Source organism: Gallus gallus, chromosome 3 (genome assembly GCF_016699485.2).
Source record: "Gallus gallus isolate bGalGal1 chromosome 3, bGalGal1.mat.broiler.GRCg7b, whole genome shotgun sequence".
Classification (NCBI taxonomy): Eukaryota; Metazoa; Chordata; class Aves; order Galliformes; family Phasianidae; genus Gallus; species Gallus gallus.
This window is the reverse complement of record NC_052534.1, coordinates 88,271,321-88,294,256: the sequence shown is the minus strand read 5'-3', so window position 1 is coordinate 88,294,256 and position 22,936 is coordinate 88,271,321. Positions and strand designations below refer to the sequence as shown.

The following is a 22,936-nucleotide window of genomic DNA, read 5'->3' as shown; positions in this document are numbered from 1 at the left end:
GTCAGAATTACTGAATGAGGGAGAATAGTTTGGGTCATTGACAAGAAGGAAGGGCACAGGAATGAAATGTTCCAGCTCTTATCCAACAGTTCAGGAGTGTGGCAGTTTGGTTTGTGCCACATGTCTGTCTTCTACAATATTTTGCTTCAATTTGGAAGGTGCACCAGGAATTAGCAAAGGAGTTCTCCTTTGCTACAGGACTTTTTATGGAAAGATAATTGTTAATCTCTTCTTAATTCAGTGAAGTATAAGGCTTTAGACTTAACATATGTTAACCTTCACTGCACGGTGGTTACTTTGTAGTAAATGTCAAAACTTAATAGCTGACTCTTACTAATGTATCTTTCTTCGGGAAATCAATAAATACTGTCAAAAAAAAAATGTAGGAGAGAGGGAAAGGAGTATTAATACCTCAGTACCTAATCTGAAAGAAAGAATTGCTTGTTAGGTGAGATTCAGAGTGTGGCGATTACAGAGAATGTGCTGTTGGCATGTGGTGAAGCGGCCAAGGGATGGGGCCTGTGTAAATGGTCCATATTTGTTGGTGTTGTGCTGATGCTTGTTAATTTGGTGTGGGGAGTTCTTCTTGTTCATGCAAGTAAAACCTGTGAAAATTATCACTGAAATATTTGTTACATAATTCTTAGCTTTTCAGTGGTTCTTCATGGGATTTTGTTTAATTAAACATTTTAAATGCTTTGTTAAGACTTTGGCTGGCACATATTCTTGAAAGCACAGAGGGAGAAAAAGCATGTCTTTCAAAATATGCTTAAATTGGAAAAGCAGCTGGGAAATTTTAAAAAAATGTATTTAAGGTTTGAAATATAGTTATGGCTACATATTTTTAGAGAGAATTCTCTAAGGATACGAGTTTGGGGTTGTCATGCTTCAGGACTTCAGGTCATACAAAATCTTAAAATTTGCTTAAAATACTTCAGCTAACCTGCCAAAAGATGTATTCGAGCACATTCCAAAACATTACTTTAATAGCCAAGATTGTCTGTCTTAATTTTTTTTATAAACTTTAAATTGGCAGGAAAGGGAAGACAACGTGTAGAGTACATGTTAGCAGAAATTTGTTTTCAAACTGTAGTGAGAGTTAATGTTATTTGTTTGTGAAGGAGGTGAGTTTGGAAATTCTTATTTAAATGAAGAGCTTTTTTGATTGCTATTATATAGCTTGTGTCTACATTACAGAATGATTTTCCAAAGAATCAGTAAATTACTTGTACATTTTGTAGACACTTAATCTTTTTTTCATTTAAAGTTATAAATGAGGTCTTGGTTTTGTTCTTTGCTGCCAAATGATTAGTCTATACAAATGAAATTCTTATGTTCTTGGCAGAATGTACAGCTATATGAATATATATTCCTTCTTTTCTAAATGTTACCCCATATTTATGGAAGAATTAGTACTGTCTGCTTGTTTCACGTAATAGAATTTGTCTGTTACTGGAGCAAATGGTCTTTTCATATAAAGTTTGGTGATTTCTTTTTAATGTTTATAATCCAATTCTGTCAACTGTAGCATTTATTTTCAGAAAGAGTGATAGTATTAATCATGACTTTCTACCCACTGCTGCATCCACTGGAAGAAGCAGGTAGATGGCTGGAGCAGCACGATCATTTGCATAATTCCTACGTTCATTAGAATCTATCAAGATCTTTCTTTCCTTGAATCAAATGCAGGTTACTAAATTAAGTAATTTACTACTTTGAGGGACATCATCTGTAGATTTGAGGGAGTTCCAAAAGCACATCTTCTTAGGCTTTCTCACAACCTGTCTACTGAAATCCGAAGATCATCTGTATTTTTTTGTAATGCATTCTTTCTAATACCATATCTGTTAGTAAAAATAGCAAAGAAGTCAAAATTTATCTGAAGTCATACCTCAGTAGCCCTGTATTTAAATCAGCAAAATCTTACATGAAAAATACCTTTAGCCACATAAACTCAGCAGCTGCTATGTAAGATGTATGAAGCTCAGCTGCATTTGATGGAGTTCATTCTGTCTAAGAGGTGATTGCTGACCAATGCCTCCATGCTCCAAACACATTCCTTGCTTTTCCTTGAAGTGGCTCTCATTTATATCACTGGACTGTCTGACTAAGCCTGCATGCATTAACCTAAGGGAAAAAAAATGGAGGATAAGGGGACAACCAGCAACTATAGGAGACCATTTTTTTAAGTTTGCATTGAAGCTACAATGTTTGACATATATTTAGGTGTCAAAAGCTTTTGTTATTTGTCTTATATCCCTACTAAAAATGTCCCATTCTTTCACAACTTATCTTGTGAATTTAGACCAACTTAAATCTTAACTTAATTAGCCCTTTGACTACCTGTAGACATCACAGGGAGATTTTGTACTCTATGATATTGTATTTATATACAAAACTGAACAATATGGAAAATAAACTTAAGGCAACCATAAGTTTTGCTCAGTTGTAATGCCAAGGCAAAATAAGGAAAACTTTGATAAATCTCATCAATTCTTTTTCTGAATACTTTTTCAAAATATGGATAAGACTTTCCTACTTCTTGTACTCCAGATGCCATGAGTATCCATAACCCAGCCATGCTTGGTCTTAGCTGCCTGCCCTTGTTTCAGAGTGGCAATGTTCTTTGGATTCTGGCCATGTCTGACTTCTTCATGAGTGATCTGAAGCAGAATCTAGCCCATAATTTGAAACCTTTCTTTTTTCAAACTTTGTAAATATGCAACTGACGTTTTGTAGAAGCTCATCCATGCATCCTTAAATTTCTGATTCACGTATACATATTTACGTATAAAGACATAAAATGCAGTTTTGTTGAAGACTTTTTAATAGACTTTGCTTTCACTTAAAATACCAAGTATATAAATTGTTTATCTGTAGTGTAGTTGAAGACTGCATTTGGAATGGTTTCTTGGGAAAAGACATTCTGGATCGTATTGAACACAGATAATAGTAAAATGTAAGGTACTTTTCTAAAAATATAGTAGTATTATTAATTATGTGAACACAGCAGTTTCATCATAGCAGCTCACAGAGGCAATATGAAGCCATACATTCTGCTTGAAGCGCATATATGTAATTAATAGAGCACAGTATTGCCAGGCTCTCCATGTATGCTTATGTTTATCTTTGCACGTGACTGCATTGTATTAGTATTATGAATACACAATACTATGAAAAAATCCAATTTTGCAGACTCGCTTTAAACTAGTTTTCATACTTGTTTTCAAAATCTATTAATATTGCTACTGCTTAAAGTTAGGAAGAGGGGAGAAAAAAAAAAAAAGAGGAACCACTGTGCCTTCCAAGACTCACTTATCTTGATAGACTTAAGGAAAAATATTTTAAAAGGCATTGCATCAATCCACATCAATCAAACCTTCATCTATTTTAAATTAGCTTTTATTAAAATGGCACATTTTTCTAAGTTTTCTAAAAGTCAGATATCAATTTAAGTAGCCTCTGACTTCTGGGGAAAGTGGTACACTACAGAAGAAAAAAGTGACTGTGTCTGGAAAATGGACATTTCTTTTCCTTCCCTACTGCAGGAAGTCCCTATGGACTATTTGCTGTTTCTCAGGGGAGGGAAAACAAAAATCTTTTGGGAATGTATATGGGAATGCTTGAGATGTCTCTTTGGTATTAGCTTTTTACACACTCCATTGAGCATGTCAGCCTCTCCAGACCTCCAGCTAAGATTTTTCTCTTATCTCATTTTCCTGTCAGCAGACAGAAGGTGAAAGTAACATCATAAATGAATACTAGCTGAAAGTGAGCTGTGATTTATTAGAAAAAATTAAAACTATCTAAATAAAATACAAAAGATTTAAATGCTAACTCATAGAATAGAAAGTAAATTATATGCAGAGATGATTCTGTTAATGCCATTTGTCGACTAAGTTTATTAACTTAATCAGATGCAAGAATACATCTTACATAGGGTAAGATGTTTATTAAGCATTAATATTTTCTATCAAAGGGAAAAAATTCCAACTTTCATTGGGAATAATTACTTGAATAAAAAATATTTCATTAATAAAGCACGAAACTAAATGCATGAAGTGCCTCTATTGTCTGCACAAATATCAATAAAGAATTACTTTCGCTATGTATTCTTGACTGAAAGTATTTTGTACCTAACAGTGAAGGGTATTACAGCATCATCGTACTTTCTACTACATATTTTGAACTAACTACAAGAGTTACAATTGAAATCATGACCTGGAAAAAGAAAAATAGTACCTAGGGAAAGGGAAGAGGCATTGAGATCTGAAACTATCCAATGGGTAAACTTAGAATCATGGAATATCCCAACTTGAAAGGGATGCATAAGGATCACTGAGTCCAACTTTTTGAAGCTGAGCTCCCAAGACTCCACACTCTGACCTTGCTTTGCACGGATGATGTCTCACTACTGCTCTCCTAACTGTACATTTGTTTTCAGGTGGTTTGTTGCTTGGAGGATGACGTTAGGTGCTTTGTACTACCAGTGAAGCATATATGCTTTATGGCACATAGACAAGCATTTTGTACAAGGTATAAATGAAATCTCAAACATATTGCAAATTCAAAAAATGCTGCTAATTGAAACTACATATTCGTCTTGACAAATCTTTTAACAATCTGATTTTCTGTACAGGTAAAGAAATAATTTTGAAGTAAAATTTTACAACAGTGTCTTCAGACCTAACCTCAAGTATTTGGTGATTGACCATTCTCATTAAGAGTTACAGATGGTCATTAAGGCAGTAATCTAAGATTCTGAATCACTGTTTTTCAGGATAACAGCTAAATGATATGTCTTTTAGAAATCAGGGAAGGAATTCATAAAGTTCCCATTAGTCTAAAAATAAAGAAGAAATAAATAAATAGTCTGAGTCATGAATGGCATTTTGCCGAAGTTCAGTAGCACTGAAGCCAGGAAGGCATGAAGCCAGTGATGCTTCTGCCATTCACTGAAATGAATATAAATATTTCTCATTATGTGTAACAAGCCACAACAATTCAGGAACAAGATTCCTTATTTACAAACTGTTTGAGAAATAATGCCAATCCATACTAAATTTTTAAATACTGAGTGATAGCACTGAACTATAATTTCACAAATTGAATATTTGAAGTTTTGTAGGGTTTTCTCTCAAGTTTTCAGCTGTATGTTGTACTTGCATGGTACTCTCAGTGAATCAAGACTTTTCCAGACTGGTGTACAGATGAAATTCTGGCCTAGAAAATACACATTTGGGTAAGCACAGGTGCTATGCCACACCTGTGGCATATGCTAAAGTAATGCTTTCTCATTTTTGTATTTGTTTCCATTCCACTGAGCTACAGGCAGCAGAAAATGAACTTTCTGTAAGGTATGCCGAAGAGAGTACTTAGGATATATTTTTTATGAAAGACAACAGCTACGTAGCTTTACGTGCTTTCAAATTTTTTTAGCCATTTTGTGTCTGGTACAGAGTTTCCTTAATAAGAAACTACTTTTTCTCTCAATTTACAATATCAAGTGAAGCTTGTTATAAATTCCCCTTGCAACAAAACGGCTTATTTTACAGAAGAGCTCGTGGTGTGATGCAGCAGTTTTCTGAGGAAACATGAAGCAAATTCCTCTTCTTCAGACTATGCTACTGGGGAAGTGAAAGAGAGCTGGGCATTCACAGCTCATTCTCAGCATTGCTTTCTAGGGAAGCAGTCATCTTGCATTCCACTTCCAACCAGGAGGAAGAATGATTCGGAGTTCAAGGATCAAACTAGTTAGGAAGCTGTGGAATACAATTAGTCCCTTTTGTAAGCTCTAAAACTGGGTGTCTCCTTTTTCAAACAGAACACCTTTCAGCATGAAAAATCATTAGAGATTTTTTTTTTTTTTTTGTAATTTCACAGATAGAGGAAACTGAAAGCACTTTGAGAAGTTTTTAGACGTTGTGGTGTATTGAATGTCAAATAAATTTTAAGGAGGTTTTAGAAGGATTTCTGAAGAAGACTGATGATGCTAGTAAGAGGGAATCATTCATTTGAGCTGAAGACATGCCAGTTTTTGAGTGTTCAAGATGTTAAGATCAGCTGCTGATTTCAGTTTTGAAGGACTGAATTTCCCTACAAAGAATTCACAGACTGATTTTCCTGTGCACTTCCAAAAAGAGAAAACCTTCATCTCACATGGTTCCTTTTGTGGTTCCATTATGCATCTCTGAGATAGGACAAAGAGACAAAAAAAAGTCTCCCTCTCCGATGCTTTCACTGCTAATACGCTGCATGGTCAGGGTATGGTGCTGTATCTGAAAAGTTGCTAAAATTTCATCCCGAGCCTGCAAATTCCTTGTTTGCCAGACCAGAGATGTCAGAGAACTTCCCTGACGTTGCTGAGTTACTGGGTCAGGAAAGCAGGACTCCAGAACCAAAACGGACTTGACTGACAATGGTAGCACAGAGTTCTGCCTGAAGGGAAGCTCAGGTGATCACCTCTACTTCGTTTAAAAACTGAACATCTTGATATATTCTGCTCAAATGGTACTTACTTATTTCCCATTGTTGTTCTGTTAGCACAGTTAAGAGTCTTGAAAGCAAAAGCTTCTGAGGAATTCCATGCTTGAAAGATAAAACAGGAAGCTACTGTGTTAAGAGTGGTCAAACACAAATATTTGGAAAAAAGATCGGTGCTTATAGGCAGTATATTGCAGAAGCAAAATGTAGTGTGTGACACACGTGCTTGAGAAAAAAGTATTTAAAATGATGTAATCCCAACAAAAAATATTTCTTTTTGCCTCAATAGCTGGGTTTATCTATCTTAAAGTAAGCAGTTTAGTTTATTGGAACAGCACCAAGAAGAAAACTTCTTCTTTGTCCTTGGTGCCCTGCAGAGTGCTCAATTAGTGATGGAAAGTCACCTCTTGAGCTGAGTTCCAGTCAGTGCTCCTGAAAGCCTAGAGCCAGACAGCCAGCTCTTGGGGCCTTTCAGTGAAGACCAGTAACAGGAGCCAGATCCTAGCTAAACAAACAGCTCTATTGCTACTGATTATAACAGAAGGGGAGCAGCTCTCAGCAAAATGGCTGAGAACCGAAATATGCACTTTAGGATGGGTATTACATGAGAGGAAACTGTCTGTCTGGGATGGCCCGCTAAAGGGAGAGGCTTTTAATGGCACTTTCAGGAGACTTTCTTGTATGCAAGACTGCTCTGAAGATGACCAGATACAGCAATGGAAGAAGTACAGGATGCATGCAACCTCTTAACGAGGAGCTGTAGGTGAGAGTTGAAAATAAATTGAACAGTGAGGACAGAACAATCTAGAATTTAAAATCCTCAGTGACAACTGACGTAGTGAAAAGGGAATTCAGACTGGACAGTCAGAAGGATGAATGGCTCTAAAGAGACAAAAGGTGGGGGGGGGGAGGGGGAGAAAGGATTCAAATCTGCGTAAGTGCAAAATGTTTTGTGTCAGGGATGTGAAAGGCAACTAGGAATTCATAAAGACAACGAGTTATGAAAGAGAGCTGGAAGAGTGGAATTGTCTAATTGGCTCCAAGTTTAAACAACATGGTGAAGTTGGAGGGAAACCCACTGGGGAAAATGAAGAACTTGACTGAATTAGCCTCTTGGGAAACATTACTCCCACAGTGACTTCAGAGGGACAAAAAATGAAAATGTGCATTTCCTTGTGATTAAAATCATCACTGTTGCATTCCTGCTGGCATCCCTACTAGTTAGTCTATGTGAAAGAAAGCCTTAGAGCCTGTGTTTGATTTGCTGTCTTATTCCATTAGCAACTTCAATTTGTTTAAAAAATAAGTACATTTTGCCTTTTAAGACAAACAAATTTTTAGACGCATAAGATGAAATCTCAGTTTCACTAATAAATCAGCGGGAACTTTTCTACGTGCCTGGGATTTTGTATGCTGTCATCAGAGCCTTCTTAAAATAATCAAGTTTACCCTAACGAAGAAGATGTCAAGACACTGATAAGTTTCCTCTGCAAGTAAATCAAATAAACATGAAAGTGTCAGGAAAAAAATATAAGGATATTACTAAACTATATTTAAACATTCTCCAGTTGCTGGTAAACTGTAGTTTAACTGTTTGTCCTATTCTCTGCTGTCAGAGTCCTTGTTTGTATTTACTAAGTCTTCAGCAGGGGTCAGATTGTTTATACTTGTTGCAGTTTATAGCTCCTAAGGGTTAGGTTATTAGTGTTGAGGTTTACTCTCTCATTACTTGGACTCCATTTCATCACATCAGGGTACTTTTCACAAAACATTCCCATTAAGTAACAGTAACAGTCACATTAAAGGGTGAAAGGGTTGGTCAGGCACTGGAATGGGCTGCCCAGAGAAGTGGTGGAGTCACCGACCCTGGTGGTGTTCAAAGAGCGTTTGAATGTTGTGTTGAGGGACATGGTTTAGCGGAAACCATTGGTGAAGGGCGAATGGTTGGACTGGATGATCCTGTGGGTCTTTTCCAACCTTAGCAATTCTATGATTAAGTCGGTTTTGTTTCTTGTTTGTTGATCAGTTGGTTGATTTTGTGTTGTGTTGCTGTTTTTATTACTATTACTTCACAGATAATCATTATATGAGACAGAAAATGTGGCATCAGGAGGGAAGTTTGACATAAGTGAAAAACACAGGAATAGTTAATATGAGGTCAAAGTTTGAACCTCATCCAAGGAGATTTGGACTTCTTTTAAATTAAAAAAAAAAAAAAAAGCCAAAACAAAAGTCATTTCCTTAAAACCATACAAAAATCCAAGATTCTGTCTGTTTTAACTCACTCACTTAAGCTGTCTTTTTCCTACTGGATCAATTTATTTAAAGTTGTATTTAAAAAAAAAAATGTAGGCTGGTGTTACTTTCAAATAGCTGAATTACCCTGTTTATGGCCAGTTTTCTTTTCTGAAAAAAATCAAAACTATGGAATTTTTTTCCATAAGTCTTCACCAGGGAATTTTATTGCGTATTTAATGTTTGAAATGGATAGGCTCTCTATCAGTGCAACAGAAAGGTATGGTAAGCACCTTTGCCATTGTTATATGTATTTCACATGTGATCTGGAGTGTTTGTGACATTTCAATATTGACTTTTGCACAATTGAGGTAGATGGTCAGTTGGTGGCTGGCGAAGTGTAAAAGTAGGCCTCTGCTTGTGAATGAGTGGCATGTCCTCTTGAAAGAGCTGCTTTGTATTTCACATTGAAACTGTTGATTTGAACTAGGATCTTGCAAGTGTTTGCATCTTGTGAATGGGAAATGGGGAGGAAAATTGTTTCAAAGGAAAGCAATTGTACACAACACAACATTGCTGTAGTTCGAAGGACCTGAGGGAAGTGCATGAAGTATCTCAGTATGATCCATACAAGTTCTTCAGAGGAAGGTGAAACAAAGATGTTTTTTAGGTGACAGCTATCAAAATTAAACCTCTCAGCTCACTCAAATGCCTTAGGACAAGACTACACATCAGGTCACAGGATGAACAGCTTCCATCTGGTACAATGATGTCAGGTAGCACCTGTGGGGGCTGGGGAGCTGCTGGGGGTAAGGGCTGTGGCTACTGCCCAGGAAATGCCTTTTCCATTCAGCTGGGTGTCTCCTCATTCCAACACCCTGACAGAATGGAACAAAAGAGATTTTTTCTTTCCAGGACCACACATGGCAGGTGCAGGCCTGAAAGCATAGCAATGAAGCTGATCCATGAGATGAATGACCCCTTAATGCTTGCATTGTGAAAATGAACAGGTCTGCAGACTGTTATTTGGACTAAGCTTATTAAACTGTTCAGTCAGGTTATTTTTTCACTAGACACTTAAAGAAGTTCCTACTGTTTTTAAACAGGTACAGTTTTAATTTATCCAAAGATGAGAACTTTAGTTTTTCTCTCTATCAAAAAGTCCAATTGATAATTAAAGATCAAATATTTGCCTAGGTGTGTATCATGTGGTTTTGACAATTTATTCGAAAAGCATAAAAAAATATTGCTTCTGAAGTAGCTCAAATGACATCAATTGTGTAATTGATTATTTTGTCCCACAAAAGCATTCTCTAACACGCTAGTTTTAACTATACTAAATTATTCCAGTCATCTCATATGCTTTCAGGACACTGTTGAAATGCTATCAGTAGAATTCTAGAATGATAGAATCCTTAGAGTTGGAAGGGACCATTAGAGGTCATGTGCTCCAACTCCCCTGCATTGAACAGGGACACCACAGCTAGATCAGGTTGCCCAGGGCCTTATCCAGCCTCGCCTTGAGAGTCTCCAGGGACGGGGCATCAACCACATCTCTGGGCAACCTGTTCCAGGGCCTCACCAGCCTCACTGTAAAAGACTTTTCCCTTATATCCAACCTAAATCTACCCTCTTTATGCTTGAAACCATTCCCCCTTGTTCTATTGCCACAGACCCTGCTAAAGAGTCTGTCCCCTTCTTTCCTGTATCTCCCCTTTAGATATTGAAAGGCCACTATCAGGTCACCTTGAAACCTCCAAGCTGAACAGCCCCTGCTCTCTCAGCCCTTCCTCGTAGGAGAAGTGTTCCAGTACCTCAATAGTTACATTAATAAAAAGCACAACAGAGTGTAAAATGGAATGTCTCTTAAAGCATTTAACTTGATAACATTGAGATAGTTGTGATGTATCCGGCAAAGTTTTTTTATTTCCTCCTGTGATACTTAGACCATGCAGCAAGCTGTTCAACAAAACACTCTGTTAAGCTCTGGGCCACATTACCACAAAACACTGATTTTAATCTGACCAGAATTGGTGACAGAAAGTTGAAATGTTGCTCCCCAGCTGGTACCCTGTATAAGTTTTTTTGCTCAAGTCCTGAATACAAATACAAAACTGAAAATGCTACAGTTATGGGGCAAACTTAAAATACGAGATGACTGGGGTTAACGGGAATCTCTGGAGACAGCTGAACTGTAGAGGAAGTTGATGGCACCCAAGAACTGTGGAGTATTCACTCATCTACAGAGGGAAATGGTTCCCTCCTTACTGATTCTGTGAATAATGTTATTCTGAAGGATGCTAGATTTCCATGTTTTTACTAACAGGAGTTAATGGAGAGAAGGTTGTGTATTCTGTCAGTTTCTCATTTTTTAGCAGCAAGACCTTCTTATGACCTCAGTAAGCCCTTGGAAGATTATTAGATAAAGTAATTAAGGTTGGTATGGGCAGTATAAAGACAATATGAAAGTTCCTTTAGCTCCCCTCTGTCTTTCCAGACTAAGCCATAACATGCTGGAAGTTGAAATGAGGACAGTCAGCCTTTTCATCACGCAAACTGCAGGATGCATTTCCTGAGCTTTGTAACCAGCATCTTGACTTTAGGGTTAACCTGTTGCACTGATAGATGAAAACTAATATGGTTTTCAGTAATTATTTGGCCTGGAAAATGTAGTGAGCATTTTTTTAAAAAAGGTACTTAAGGATAGAACTGTATTTTTCTAGGCAGCTTGAAAACCAACACGCTGAGTGTTTGCAGGGCTATTTAGGTGTGAGATTTTATTTTTTCCACATGAAATATGAATCTGGATTTTGTAACTTGAAGAATTCTTTAACGTTTCCCCTAAGCTTGGAATAGACTTTAAATTCACCAAACAGTAGTTGAATTGTAGAGAAAAAACACGAGTCTTTTTCCTCTGCCCCATTTCCTAGAGATATATCTGCTAAAGGAAATGAAATGATCACAGTATTTCCAGTAGTAAAATGCTCTTTCACTTTTTTGGTATGTGTGAGGCTATTTGGCATAATTTGTTCCACTGTGGAATGTGCCATATCTCTAAGGCATTTCTGAGTATTAAATTACAGTGCCATACCGCTGTTTTTTTCCAGATGTTTAACCCTGCAAAATTATCTGATCCTCCTATTATTTCTTCACCTGTAATTTATGCTTTTTTACTTTGAGAAATTCAGATACTAAAATGGCAGGTAAAAACGTGTGTGCTTATCCTAGAACTTCTCGCTCGGACCCATAGAAATTCCCCTTTTCCTGAAGGTTACACTGATATTTATAGTGCACTGACAAATTGTTTTCTCAGTGGTTTAGCTGTTATTACCAGTGAGAGATTTACTCGGGTGCCTTTCTACTGCCAACATATTTTCTCAGTGTGATATCCTTGTTTCATATATACTAGTACATGCGCAGTGTATTTTTTTCATTCAAGAGCCATCTTTCTCCCATTTTCCCTAAGTGCTTAAGAAAATCTGCAGTTTGTTCTGGTATCCGTAAGACTCCCATCTGTAAGCCTCTTACTGCTAACTGCCTGCCAGAACCCTTTTTCTCTGAAGCACAACTTGCATCTTTTGTTCCATTCTGTCAGGATATGGGAATGGGAACACCAAACTCGAGGGAAAGGCCATCAGTCCTGATTCAATTATGGCTCCTGAGCTGTTTTAACAAATGGGATGTGTAATGTTTATTGGTATATTTTCTATCATCTCTGTAGCATGTTCCATGCTTCTACTATCCACTTACTGTCTCTAGATTCCAAGGTTTATAAACCTTATTCCAAAGCTGCATGCCAGGATAAGGGCTGTGCAGCACGCTAGCTTTTGCAACTTCTTCAGCAGTACTGATAAATCTGCCTCTTTAAGGGGAATTTTTTTCCACTTTTCCATTCTTGCTTTTCTTCCAGGCTCAGAAGACAAACTGAACTTACTCTAGGAAGCTCATTAAGATAGTCTGAGTCATCTGACAAAATTCTGGGTTTGCTAAAATCCAGAGAAGGATCAGAGAGTGGCACCTCTCAGCCGCAGACCCTAATCTAAGGTCGGAGAGCATATCTTCTAAATCAACTGGCAGTGTTTTGAATGTCTGTCCCTATAATGGATGGTATAATTGGTATAGATGATATAATTGGTATAGAAAGACATACTTACTCTGCCCTGCTCCTGCTTTTCAGCCAAAGCAAAATCCCATTAACAATAGGTGCAACAAGAGTTTCTTACATTAAATTATATAAAAAGGTATGAAATAATTAGTGATCTACTGAGTTACCTTGGTTTACCGTCAAAAGTTTTGTGAATTGAATAATGTATAATGTATATTTTCAAAAACACAAATGCCATAGTGTGAAAATACAGTCACTGGAGGTACCGATATTCCTATTTAGAAAGTTAGAAATGTGTCTTTTAGGCAAAATTCAGTTCTAGGCAACCCCTTTGTCACAGTTTGCTTCTTCTGATCGGGAAGAAATCAAGAAAAGGTATCAGTTGTTTTTCTTGGTAGACTTGGAAGGGGTGCATATTACTGTATTAATTCATGATGAACAACAAAGGAACACTAATAAGTTAACTGTCTGTAAAGTAAATACCACTGTGGAATTCAGTCTCTCAGCAGGAGGTTCTAAAACATTCTAGAGATTGTGCTGTTGAGTTTTGCAGTGTATTTATTGGTCATGCACACAAAGGACTGGAAACTGTCAACTCAATCATCTCCAGGCTTATTTCCTATACGTGCACTTGAAGGAGCAGAAAACAAAACAACACTTATTGTCAATAATTAATGAAGTCTTCCAGTTTGCTATTAGGACCAGCCAGAGGTGATTACTTTGTGATCATACTGATAACAAACAGAGCACTTGAAAATCTACTTTGAATACTAATAAGAGACTGGTTCAGTAAAACAAGCATCTGTCTACCATATTTCTTTTCTAATCACATCTTGAAGATGATGAGCTCTCAAGCTCCATTTTTTCTTGTAGACCTACACAAGAAAATCTCTGCTCCTCTTCATTGGTTTTGTACAGTCTCATACCTGTTTCATCAATTTGGTATTTGTGGAATGACACAGAAACAGTCTTTACATCAGTTTTTAAACACACACAAGAATAATTTCAAATCTTTTCACAAGAATTTACCTACAGGAGATGCAACAGTAAACTGCAGAGTCAGATCATCTAAAGTAGCTGGGAAACTTTATCCAATAACATGTACTATTCTCAAAGTAAAACAGTATTTTCTTTTTCGGTCATGCCAGTATTCTTTTGCTTAGCAAATACATAGTTGATATACAGAAACAAGCACTTCTCACATGTAAGTGAAAACAGATGCATCACTTAAGAAAGGAATGCAGTCCTTGATTCAGAGTCAGAAACATCTCTTGCGTATTTCAAAATCCAGTGCTTTACATATATTTGTCCTTATCTATTGCATGCAGATGTTTTTGGATGATGCGTGTCAGAATATCTTTTTCATATTTGAGATATGAACTTCTGTGCAAGTATTGCAATAATTATAACCATTCATTGATACTTATTCATAAAATATTATACATATCTATTCCCATACATCTTAAAACGTCGGAATTTGTTTTCCCTAGAGAAGCATGTTTCAAAATGACAAAGGGTTTCTAGCTTCCAGGGTAAGAAAAAGCAAACAGCAGTTCAGAGTACACAAAGATACTGCATCTCTGTCAGCAAAGTATCCCCCTTCTAGGATGGTTCACAGTAAAATTCTAGTTTGAGGTTTAATGTTGACTCCTGGCACAGATTTTAGTTTTCTAGTCTTTTGACTTGCTGATATACTAAAAAATAAATTACCTATATTCCATGTGCTATTATCAGTTTCATCATAAATTGTTTTCGACTGTTTCTAAAATGAAAGAAAATATATGATCCACTTCTTTTATGCTATTGCTTTGGACAGTCCTACATCCTCCTGATCTAAAGCAGGATCTAGTTTATGTACTAAGAAGTAAATTTGAGTAAGCATTAGGTCATTTCAGTGCCCTAATACCTGAAAAAATATAGTTCCTTCAGTAGGATTGTCATGTTCCAAATGATAAAACTGCCATTAATTTGGATAGAGATTTGTTTAATTGTGGACCTTATGGGAATCGTCCGTCTTCTGGGAATATTTGAAAACCCAATGTTATTTATATATAAAGAAGTTCTCAAGGATAATGCCGCGCGTACGTGACTACACTTAAAACTTTCAGTCTTGTATCTCATCGGTATCTGTACCTCAAACTCCTACCCCCTCGTATTGAAAATCTTACACTTGTAGTACGTAAATTGATCCCAAAGTAGGGAAAGTCATAGAAGAAAGTTCATTTCAGGTACATTATTGCACAGTTGATCTAGGGTTTTGCCCTCTGCTCTACAGCATCGCTTACTGGATTACTGCTAAACACTGGATTAGGGGGAATAGTGGTTTGTCCTAGTATGTCATCTGAACCCTTAAGCATAATCTACTTTTGAAAAGACATTCCACTTATATGTATGGTATGTACAGTGGTGGCATAAGGCATTAAAGCAATATGGAGAGAAAAAAAAAACAAAACAAGGGTTTTCATGAAGCAGCAGCCAATTTAATTGGTAGCAGTGGTAGAACAAAATCTTCTGCTCTGTATGCAGGACTAGAGCAGGAAAGAACCTGGCCCTACATAACAAATTTTCTCCCCATTGTGTTTGTCCATTAACCAGATAAAGAGCACACTTCCCATGCTGTTCCATTCATACAGCCTACTGTTCATTCAGAAACATAATGTTTCCTTTAGTTGATGGATTAAAGGCAGGACGGGGGAGGGAGGAGTGTAAAAATGTTTTGGGATGTGCAGGACTTCTGGAACAGCTTTTAAAAGTTAATCCACACTAAAAGCATGGCATATATTTTTCTTCCTCGCCTTCAAAAGAGAACAGGTGGTGCTGCCTCTTCAGTGAGCAAAATTAGCTTTTTTTTTTTTCAAAACCAAACCTAGAGCAGCTTTCGTGTGATTGCTGTGACATTAATAGCAGGTTATTTTAAAATTAATCTAATATTACATTTTTAACACAATACAAAAGCTATGTGAACATATATATATATTTTTACAAGGCTTGAAAAATCTGGTGTTACGTTTTGGTAACTTGAAATACGAACGTAGGAATGTGTGTTGGTGATGTTAAAAAATAAAAGCACTAAGAAAGACATCAGGCGAACTCAGTGAGCAACTTTAAAGGTTATTGTTTGCTTTTCATCTTCACTTGGCAGACCAGGTGTCACCAGCAAAGCAAATCTGAGGAAAGGCAACTTTTGTTGGAGTCTCTTTGTGAACAAAACAGATGACATAGAGAGCAGGTGTTAAAATAGTGAAAAAGGCAAACAGTGCTGATTTTACAGGATGTTTAGCTGTGGAACAGCTAGAACAAAAAAAAATCAGTCTGTTCTACAGCATCTTACTTGGAAATCTGTGCTCAACTAAAAGAAACACTCCTCTGCCTTGTAAAACAGAATCTGCCTTTTGATCCCCTAAAGAATTGGTTGGAGGCACTTATCCTATTCCTCTTGTAGCTGACTTCCCAGAGGGTGACAGGAAAAGTGCAGTTTTTACTAAATAAGGATGCTGGAATTTGCTGGCTGCTTTCTGTTTACCTGATGTCACTTATGATACTGTTTTCCTGCTTAAGTGGCATTACGAGAGGAGCGCCGTGTGTGACTTTGCTGGGAAGCTGCTTACCAGCTGGGTAGATGAGGCTGTGTTCCTTTGAGTGGTTTTCATCCTGCACTGCACATCTGCTAATGTCGGGCTAACATTACAATAGCGAGTGTCGAGAATTCATAAGTAGAAAGGTAAGTCCACATGTGGAGGGAAGTAAGTTTGCCTGTGACGTTAAAAGAAAAATAAGGCTACTGACGTCGTGAGCTTTCCCAAATTTATGGGCTTACGCATCCTGAGCCCCTAAAGACAGACTTAGATGCACACTTTGAGCATGTGCATTTTGGATTTAAGCTTTTGTGCTCATTTTCAGGTAGCTGAACACAATACACTTTCTGCTTTGAAGTGGCTTCTGTTTCTGAAGCACACGCACTCGCTAGCAGGTCTCTTTGATTCTGTCGTGCTAGTTCTGTAACGCTGTAACTGATGAGTTAAGGCAACCCCAATGCAAAATCGTATATAATGATGTGACTTTAGAATGAAGAAGGGTCTGCTTACTACAGAGAATTCTGAATTCTCTCCATTTGCAACATTTCTTTAAGAAATAAACCCGCAGGGCACCGCTCTGCAATCACTGTCAACTTCTCAGTTAAGTCCTCAGCGTGTTTACTGCTTGGCAGATGGGCATAAGCACGGAATTGCACATTTATGATGCAATTAAACTGTACTGTCACTCTCTTCCAGGTGGCAGTGAGATACGCTGAGCTGTCACATTTAGAATCGAGTTCCTGTAAAAATGTGGCACGGTGGTCAGGTTTATTCTCCAGTCACATTAAGAATGGATGCAGTATAATGTTTTCCAGCTGTTTCAGGTATAATTTTACAAATGCTGCCATTCGGGCAATAAATCCTTTAGTTCCAGTGGAGTGGCACTAAAGGAAGCTCCGTGGCATCTGAAACACCTCGGGCCGAGTGTGTTTTTCCTTGAATATTTCTATGTCTGAGTGGAAATGTTACAGGATGTGAAGGATATCCGCCAGTGAACTTTCTTGCAGTCCCATCACTTCAGCAGGCTAACCTCACGGCGAGCCCTCCTGGCGTTATTCCTCACGTGGAGCTACACTTATCCCTGTGCCTTTACCTACTCTCTTTTCTGCCTACGAATTCTGAGGTCATGTCTCGGTTTATTTTTTTTTATCACGCCTCAGATAACGGCACGTTCTGTATCATTTAAACAGAGATAGAACGGCCCGTGCTGGTTAATGATACACTCTGAGCTGCTGCTCTCATGTCAGAGCGCTCAGACGCGCTCGCTGCCCACCCCTGCCGTTACTGGTTGTCCAAGTGGCATGAATGTAACAGCAAACCCTGCAGAACTCCAGCACAGTGACAGACTGTGCAGTGAAATGTTCCTTGCTGGGCTGGAAAGTGAACTTCTCAGACCCTTGGATAGAAAGGCAGGTGAGAAGCCTAGCACAGAGCACGTGTTGCGTGAAATTAGGGATGTTAGAAGGGATGAAGCCCAGCGCGACATAGCTAGGGAGACAGCGCGAGCCCGGTTCGTAGGACAGAAACGTTATCCCACCTTCAGGAGCCACTGGGTGTTGTTCTCCATGATGTTCTCCAGCAGCTGCAGCCTCTGCACGGAGTCGTCGTAGTCAAGCGGCGCGTCGCGCTGCACGGCGTTGGGCACGTAGGGCGGCCGGCAGCTGTCGGCCTCGGGCAGCAGGAAGGTGTAGCTGCACGGCCCGTGCTGGACCTGGTACTGCTTCTTGCCCGCCGGCTCCGCGCCCTTCCCGAAGGCGTTGTATCCCGCGGCGAGAACGATGCTGCAGCCCCACGTGAAGTAGACGCTCAGCCGCATCTTCCCGCCCGCGGAGGTCCCGGCCCGGAGCTCGGAGCTCAGCGCCCCGCGGCCATGCGCTGCGGGCGGCCCGCCCGGTGCCCAGGGAGAGCCGGCCCGAGCTCCGCCGCCTCCCCACCCCCTGAACGCCTCCTCCCGCTCCGCCGCGTCCCGAGCTGCCGCCGGTGCTCGGCTCCCCCCGTTCCTTATATGATAAGTTGGTAGGGGAAGGCAGACATGCGGAGGGGCCGCCCCTCCCTCCCTCCCTCCGCGGGGGGGTCCCTCGCCTCCGGGAGGACGCGCGGGCGCGGGACGGCGGACGGAGAGCCCCGGGGGGAGCGGGACCGCGGCGGCCCGGACGAACTTCCCGGGCACGGGCGGCCCCGCTGCCGCTCTCCTGGCGCCGCTCCGAACGTGGAGCGCTCCTCGGCGCGGTCACGGTGATGGGAAACGGTTCGCGCGCCCGTTTGCGCTTCTGGAGGGAGCCCGGGGGGTTGTTTTTATTAACTTGCCGAACGGAGATGTGATTTAGCTCGTGCTTAAGGCATGGTGTAATGCAGAGTTCGGCACCGTCCGGAGCACGCGGCAGCAAGCGGGGGCACGTCCTTGCACAGGAAACAAGAGGGGCTGAATTAGAAGTTTTCAGCCCAGCGCAGACTCCGTATGTTAGAGGATCTCTGACCCGAGCGGTCATTTCTGTGCGTGACTTTCAGGTGCTAAATGTTTTTAAGCTCATCCTTCTTTTTGATTGTTTGCTGTCGGTGTGAATCGGCTGCGTCCGATAGCGCTAACATCAGCGTGAGCTGCAAATCCAGCCTCGCACAGCCAGCGGCACCAAGGCACTGCCTGCCCTCCCAAGTGGGAAACACCTGGAAAAGGTGAGGGGACAGCTCAGGGAGGAGATGGCCGCTTGGCTGGACAAAAGGGCTGTAAGAAGGAGCTTCGCCCTCCTTCGCACTCCCATGATCTCTGCAATGAGAAATGACCCCACGAAAGCAGAACAGTACCTCTCCAGCCCCTGGGAAATTGCTGGGTGCACTGAAATGTCTGACAAGTTTCCTTTCCCTGTTGTTGGCTTCTAGAAACCAGCACTACACTGGTAGAAAACTACACTACACCAGCACTGATTCCTGGAGAGAAACCTCCCCACTGCTCTGCTCGGCTGGGGACTACGAGCTGTGGATTCTCACAGTTAAAATGAGGGGAATGCCATGCTCGTCCAACCAGCATGGAGCAGACGCCAAAGTTTCAGTGATAGAAGGAAGATCCCAGTGTGCCTCACCACCATCCCTTGGGACAGACCATCTTACACAACTTGCTGTGTCTAACACAGCGCATGAATGTGGTTTTACTCTTTATATCATGAGGACTGTGTTCACGAGTTGACAACAACAGATGTAACAGCTAGCTGCATTTGCTTACCTTATCGAAAGCTGTTGGGATTTCTTTACATAGTGCGTTGGTACTTCTGGAAAGGGCAGTCTGTGGAATTCCATTCTGGTGGCTCCCAGGAAGGTTGGATTTCTGGTAGGACTGGGACCTGTGCAGTGCTCATCTGCCACCCTTCATCCTTCCAGGCAGAGGACATGGAGGAAGATGTTCAGAGTTTAAGATACAGTCAAGTAGATTTTGCACAAAATGTACATATTTGTAGAGTTTGGCATGAAAATGATGTATTTCCCATCCGTTCAAGTTTCTGTGGTGATAGCAAAGTAAATTAATGTGACAGCTACCCGCATTGCTACAGAAGTGTTGGTACCTTGCTGTGCAGTGCAGATACATTTTGTGTTCTTTGCAGTACGCTGAAAGCTTTGAAAGAGCGTTTAATGCCACGTGCATAGCAGTTTGTTGCAACGTAATTGAGGAACCTGCTATTATGCCCCATGGATTGGATTTATACACTAGATTCTGTGAAGGATTTCTAGATATCTAATCAGACATTCAAGTTCATTATTTTCTGATTTGAATGCTTTTGTTGTTGTTGCTGTTCCGAAGTTAAAAGAGAGTTTCCTGTTGACTTGTAATATAACTGTCCTTAAATTGTCCGTTCCCTGCCTTCTGTTCCTCTTAAAGCTAGCCTAAGGAATATGGGACTCCCATATTCCCATATTTCAGCAGAGCAGTGCTGCAAATCAGCATGCTGCAGCCCTGAGAGCATCTTCTTGATGAGGAGAACTGGAAGATGGTCTTAATTGTTCTGCTTATATTTTCATGGGCTTTTTAGTCCCTTCGTGAGATAGGAAAGGAAAAGATGAGGCTGACCAGTGTAGTCTGTTAGATGATTTCTTTTTAATTATTAGGCTTCTACTCAAGGGACTGTACACATATAAAAGATGAGATTTAAGGGATACTGAGAAATTGTGAGACAGGATTTCTATGAGAGGCTTGATCACATCAGCAGTTCTGGGATCTCTATTGAGCTTGTCACCCATATGTCACACTGGCAGGTCACATCGCCAGCCTGATCCTGCAGCTCAGGTTTGCTGGATTTTTGAGGAGAGACTGGAGAGACTCTGAAGGTTTAATGTGTGGCCTGCTTTCCTTTAGGAAAGCCAATACATGACCCTGGGAGGCCCCTGACCAGCACCTCAGCGGGGAACAAAGTGGAGCTTGGAGGCTGCCTGGCCATGCTGCTGTATCTCGGACCTCCACTAGGGAGAACTGTGGTTGTATGAATGCTGGGAGGAGAAATCAGTTCACCTTTTACAGTTGTTTTTTGTTGCTGTTGTTGTTTTGAATGAATGAATGGTGGCCAATTGCTGTGGCAGCTGTCTGCAGCTCAGGGAAAAGGTACGGAAAGTGCAGATACTCCTTGTGCAGGAGGCAACAAATGCCAGGTTGCAGACCCCTACCAGCAGGGCAGGAACCACCAGTTCTCTGTGCTTCTCACCCACGTCTTGAGCAGCACCCTGAGAGTCAACCTGGTCACGTTTCCCTGACCTTTCCTTGGTACTTCCTGGCTACAGTGGCAGTAACTGAGGGGAGAGGGAGAGTTTTGCTGTTTCCCCATCTGGGTCTGATGGACTAGTATTACTCTAATGAAGAATTCTTTCCCACCACCCAGCAACGTTAGTGAGCGTTCACCTTGCCAACGGGATAAATATACATCCCTTTAAACTATCACTACGGGAGAGTGCTGCATTTGGGGCATCTTTTGGAGCATTTGTTTGTGATCCTTCACCCTTTCCGTCCCCCTGGGAGCAGCTTTCCCAGCTGTGGAGGAGGAAGTGGTCTTCTCTGTCTCCCTGGGGAATGGAAGCCAGGCAGAGTTCAGGGGGAAAGAAAGTAGTAACAGCTAAATTTGGAAATCTGGTGTGAAAATTAAATACAGTTAAATACATTTTTGTCCTTGAAAACTGGGGAGGAGGAAGGAAGATGCCTGAATGCAGCCTTTCTACTGAGCCTCAGAGGCATAACAACAAGTATTCTGCAGGGCAGGGCTTGTTCCAGAAAGGCTGAACGACAGAGATCTGACTCCTTCCAGTTACGAGGTGTCACACTTCATTCTTAGCCACACTGAAGTAGGAAGGAACGTAGATAATTTGGCCTGGAATCTTACATATGCCGGTATGAGATTCAGTAAAAACTTATAATTTGGGCCAGTTGCTGCTTCTCGGTGTTTTTATGCTCACTGTTATCATCTTTATCTGTACTGAGGGTACGGAGCAGAGTGTTTGCATTCATCATACATTCATCCTACAAAATGAAATACTGATGCTTAGTCTGGGATTTCCTGCTTGCGTTATTGCTGAGTGTATATAATATTTGACATAAAATAGCAAATAAGTGCTCAGTATATTTAAAGTACAAATTAGAGCTTTCCCTTTTTAGAAAGACGATACTCGCTCTACAGAACTCACCTTATAAGAGGAGCTGAAATGTATATTTTGTCAAAGCTAAACATGTAGAACGTTTCGCCAGATGTGCTTTAGGCAGTTTCCTTTCCTGGGAAACAGCAAATTCCCTTACTCAGCCAATCCTGCTTTTATTCCATACAGCACACGACTAAGCTGCTTGGAGAGAGATGCCTGGATACCGCTAACATTATCTTTCCAATTATCATTTACTTACAGCTGCGCAGCTTCTGTTTGACAGGCAAATGCAGAGATCTTGTGAGACCTCCGATAGGAAAGGAAGTATTAGATTTTTCTGAGGAAATATCAGAAAACGTTTACTTTAGGCTATATCTGCAGACTTTGCCACCTAAAACATCTGAAGTGTTGATTTAGTAGATAAGCAAGTTCTCGTTTCAGCAATTCTCATGTTTTAACAGGGGAAAAATAGTAACAAAATAAGGGCAAAATAAAGGCACGACAAGGAGAACAAGTCGTTTTTGGTGTCGCATTCTTACAGGGATGCTTTATTTACATGTGAAACCAAAAACTCTGTAGTGTGTGAAAGTGGACCTGCAAAATCAGGTCTGAGGTGAAACATTTTCTGCAGCTTGGAATAAATCAATAAAGTATTTTATATATTCCTGGTTTTTACATTCCTCACATTTTGACACTTAATATTAAATCCTCACCTTTGGTTCCTGGTACTTTCCTGTTAGTTTATGGTAGTTCCATTTGCTGGCTTCAAAATATTTTCTTTCGCTGGGAGTATTCTAACATATTTCTCAGGAACAAATGTCAACAAGGATAAGACTTTTGAACCCGTCACTTAAAAACAGGGAACAGGATCTTGAACCCTAGCAGAATTTTAGTCTGCTAAAAGTCTTATCTGTTCTGAGATCTTAAACTC

The 22,936-nt window shown here is 40.1% G+C and overlaps 2 protein-coding genes and 1 long non-coding RNA gene across 9 annotated transcripts in view; 2 read left to right on the top strand and 1 right to left on the bottom strand.

The window, feature by feature from the left end:
- ANGPT2 (angiopoietin 2) overlaps positions 1-18,377 on the bottom strand; it is a 46,178-nt gene extending 27,801 nt beyond the window's left edge. For all 4 annotated transcript variants that reach the window (NM_001396168.1, NM_001396167.1, XM_046938432.1 and 1 more), the window contains exon 1: positions 17,936-18,377. In NM_001396168.1, coding sequence (NP_001383097.1) covers positions 17,936-18,214 — 279 coding nt within the window. In that variant the 5' untranslated portion in view covers positions 18,215-18,377. The remainder of the gene's footprint in view (positions 1-17,935) is intronic.
- MCPH1 (microcephalin 1) overlaps positions 1-22,936 on the top strand; it is a 121,600-nt gene that overhangs the window by 68,932 nt on the left and 29,732 nt on the right. The gene's annotated exons all lie outside the window — the stretch shown is intronic.
- Positions 17,721-22,670, top strand: LOC124418358. Its single transcript, XR_006939019.1, has 2 exons — positions 17,721-17,811; positions 19,276-22,670. It is a non-coding gene; the product is annotated as an uncharacterized LOC124418358 (long non-coding RNA).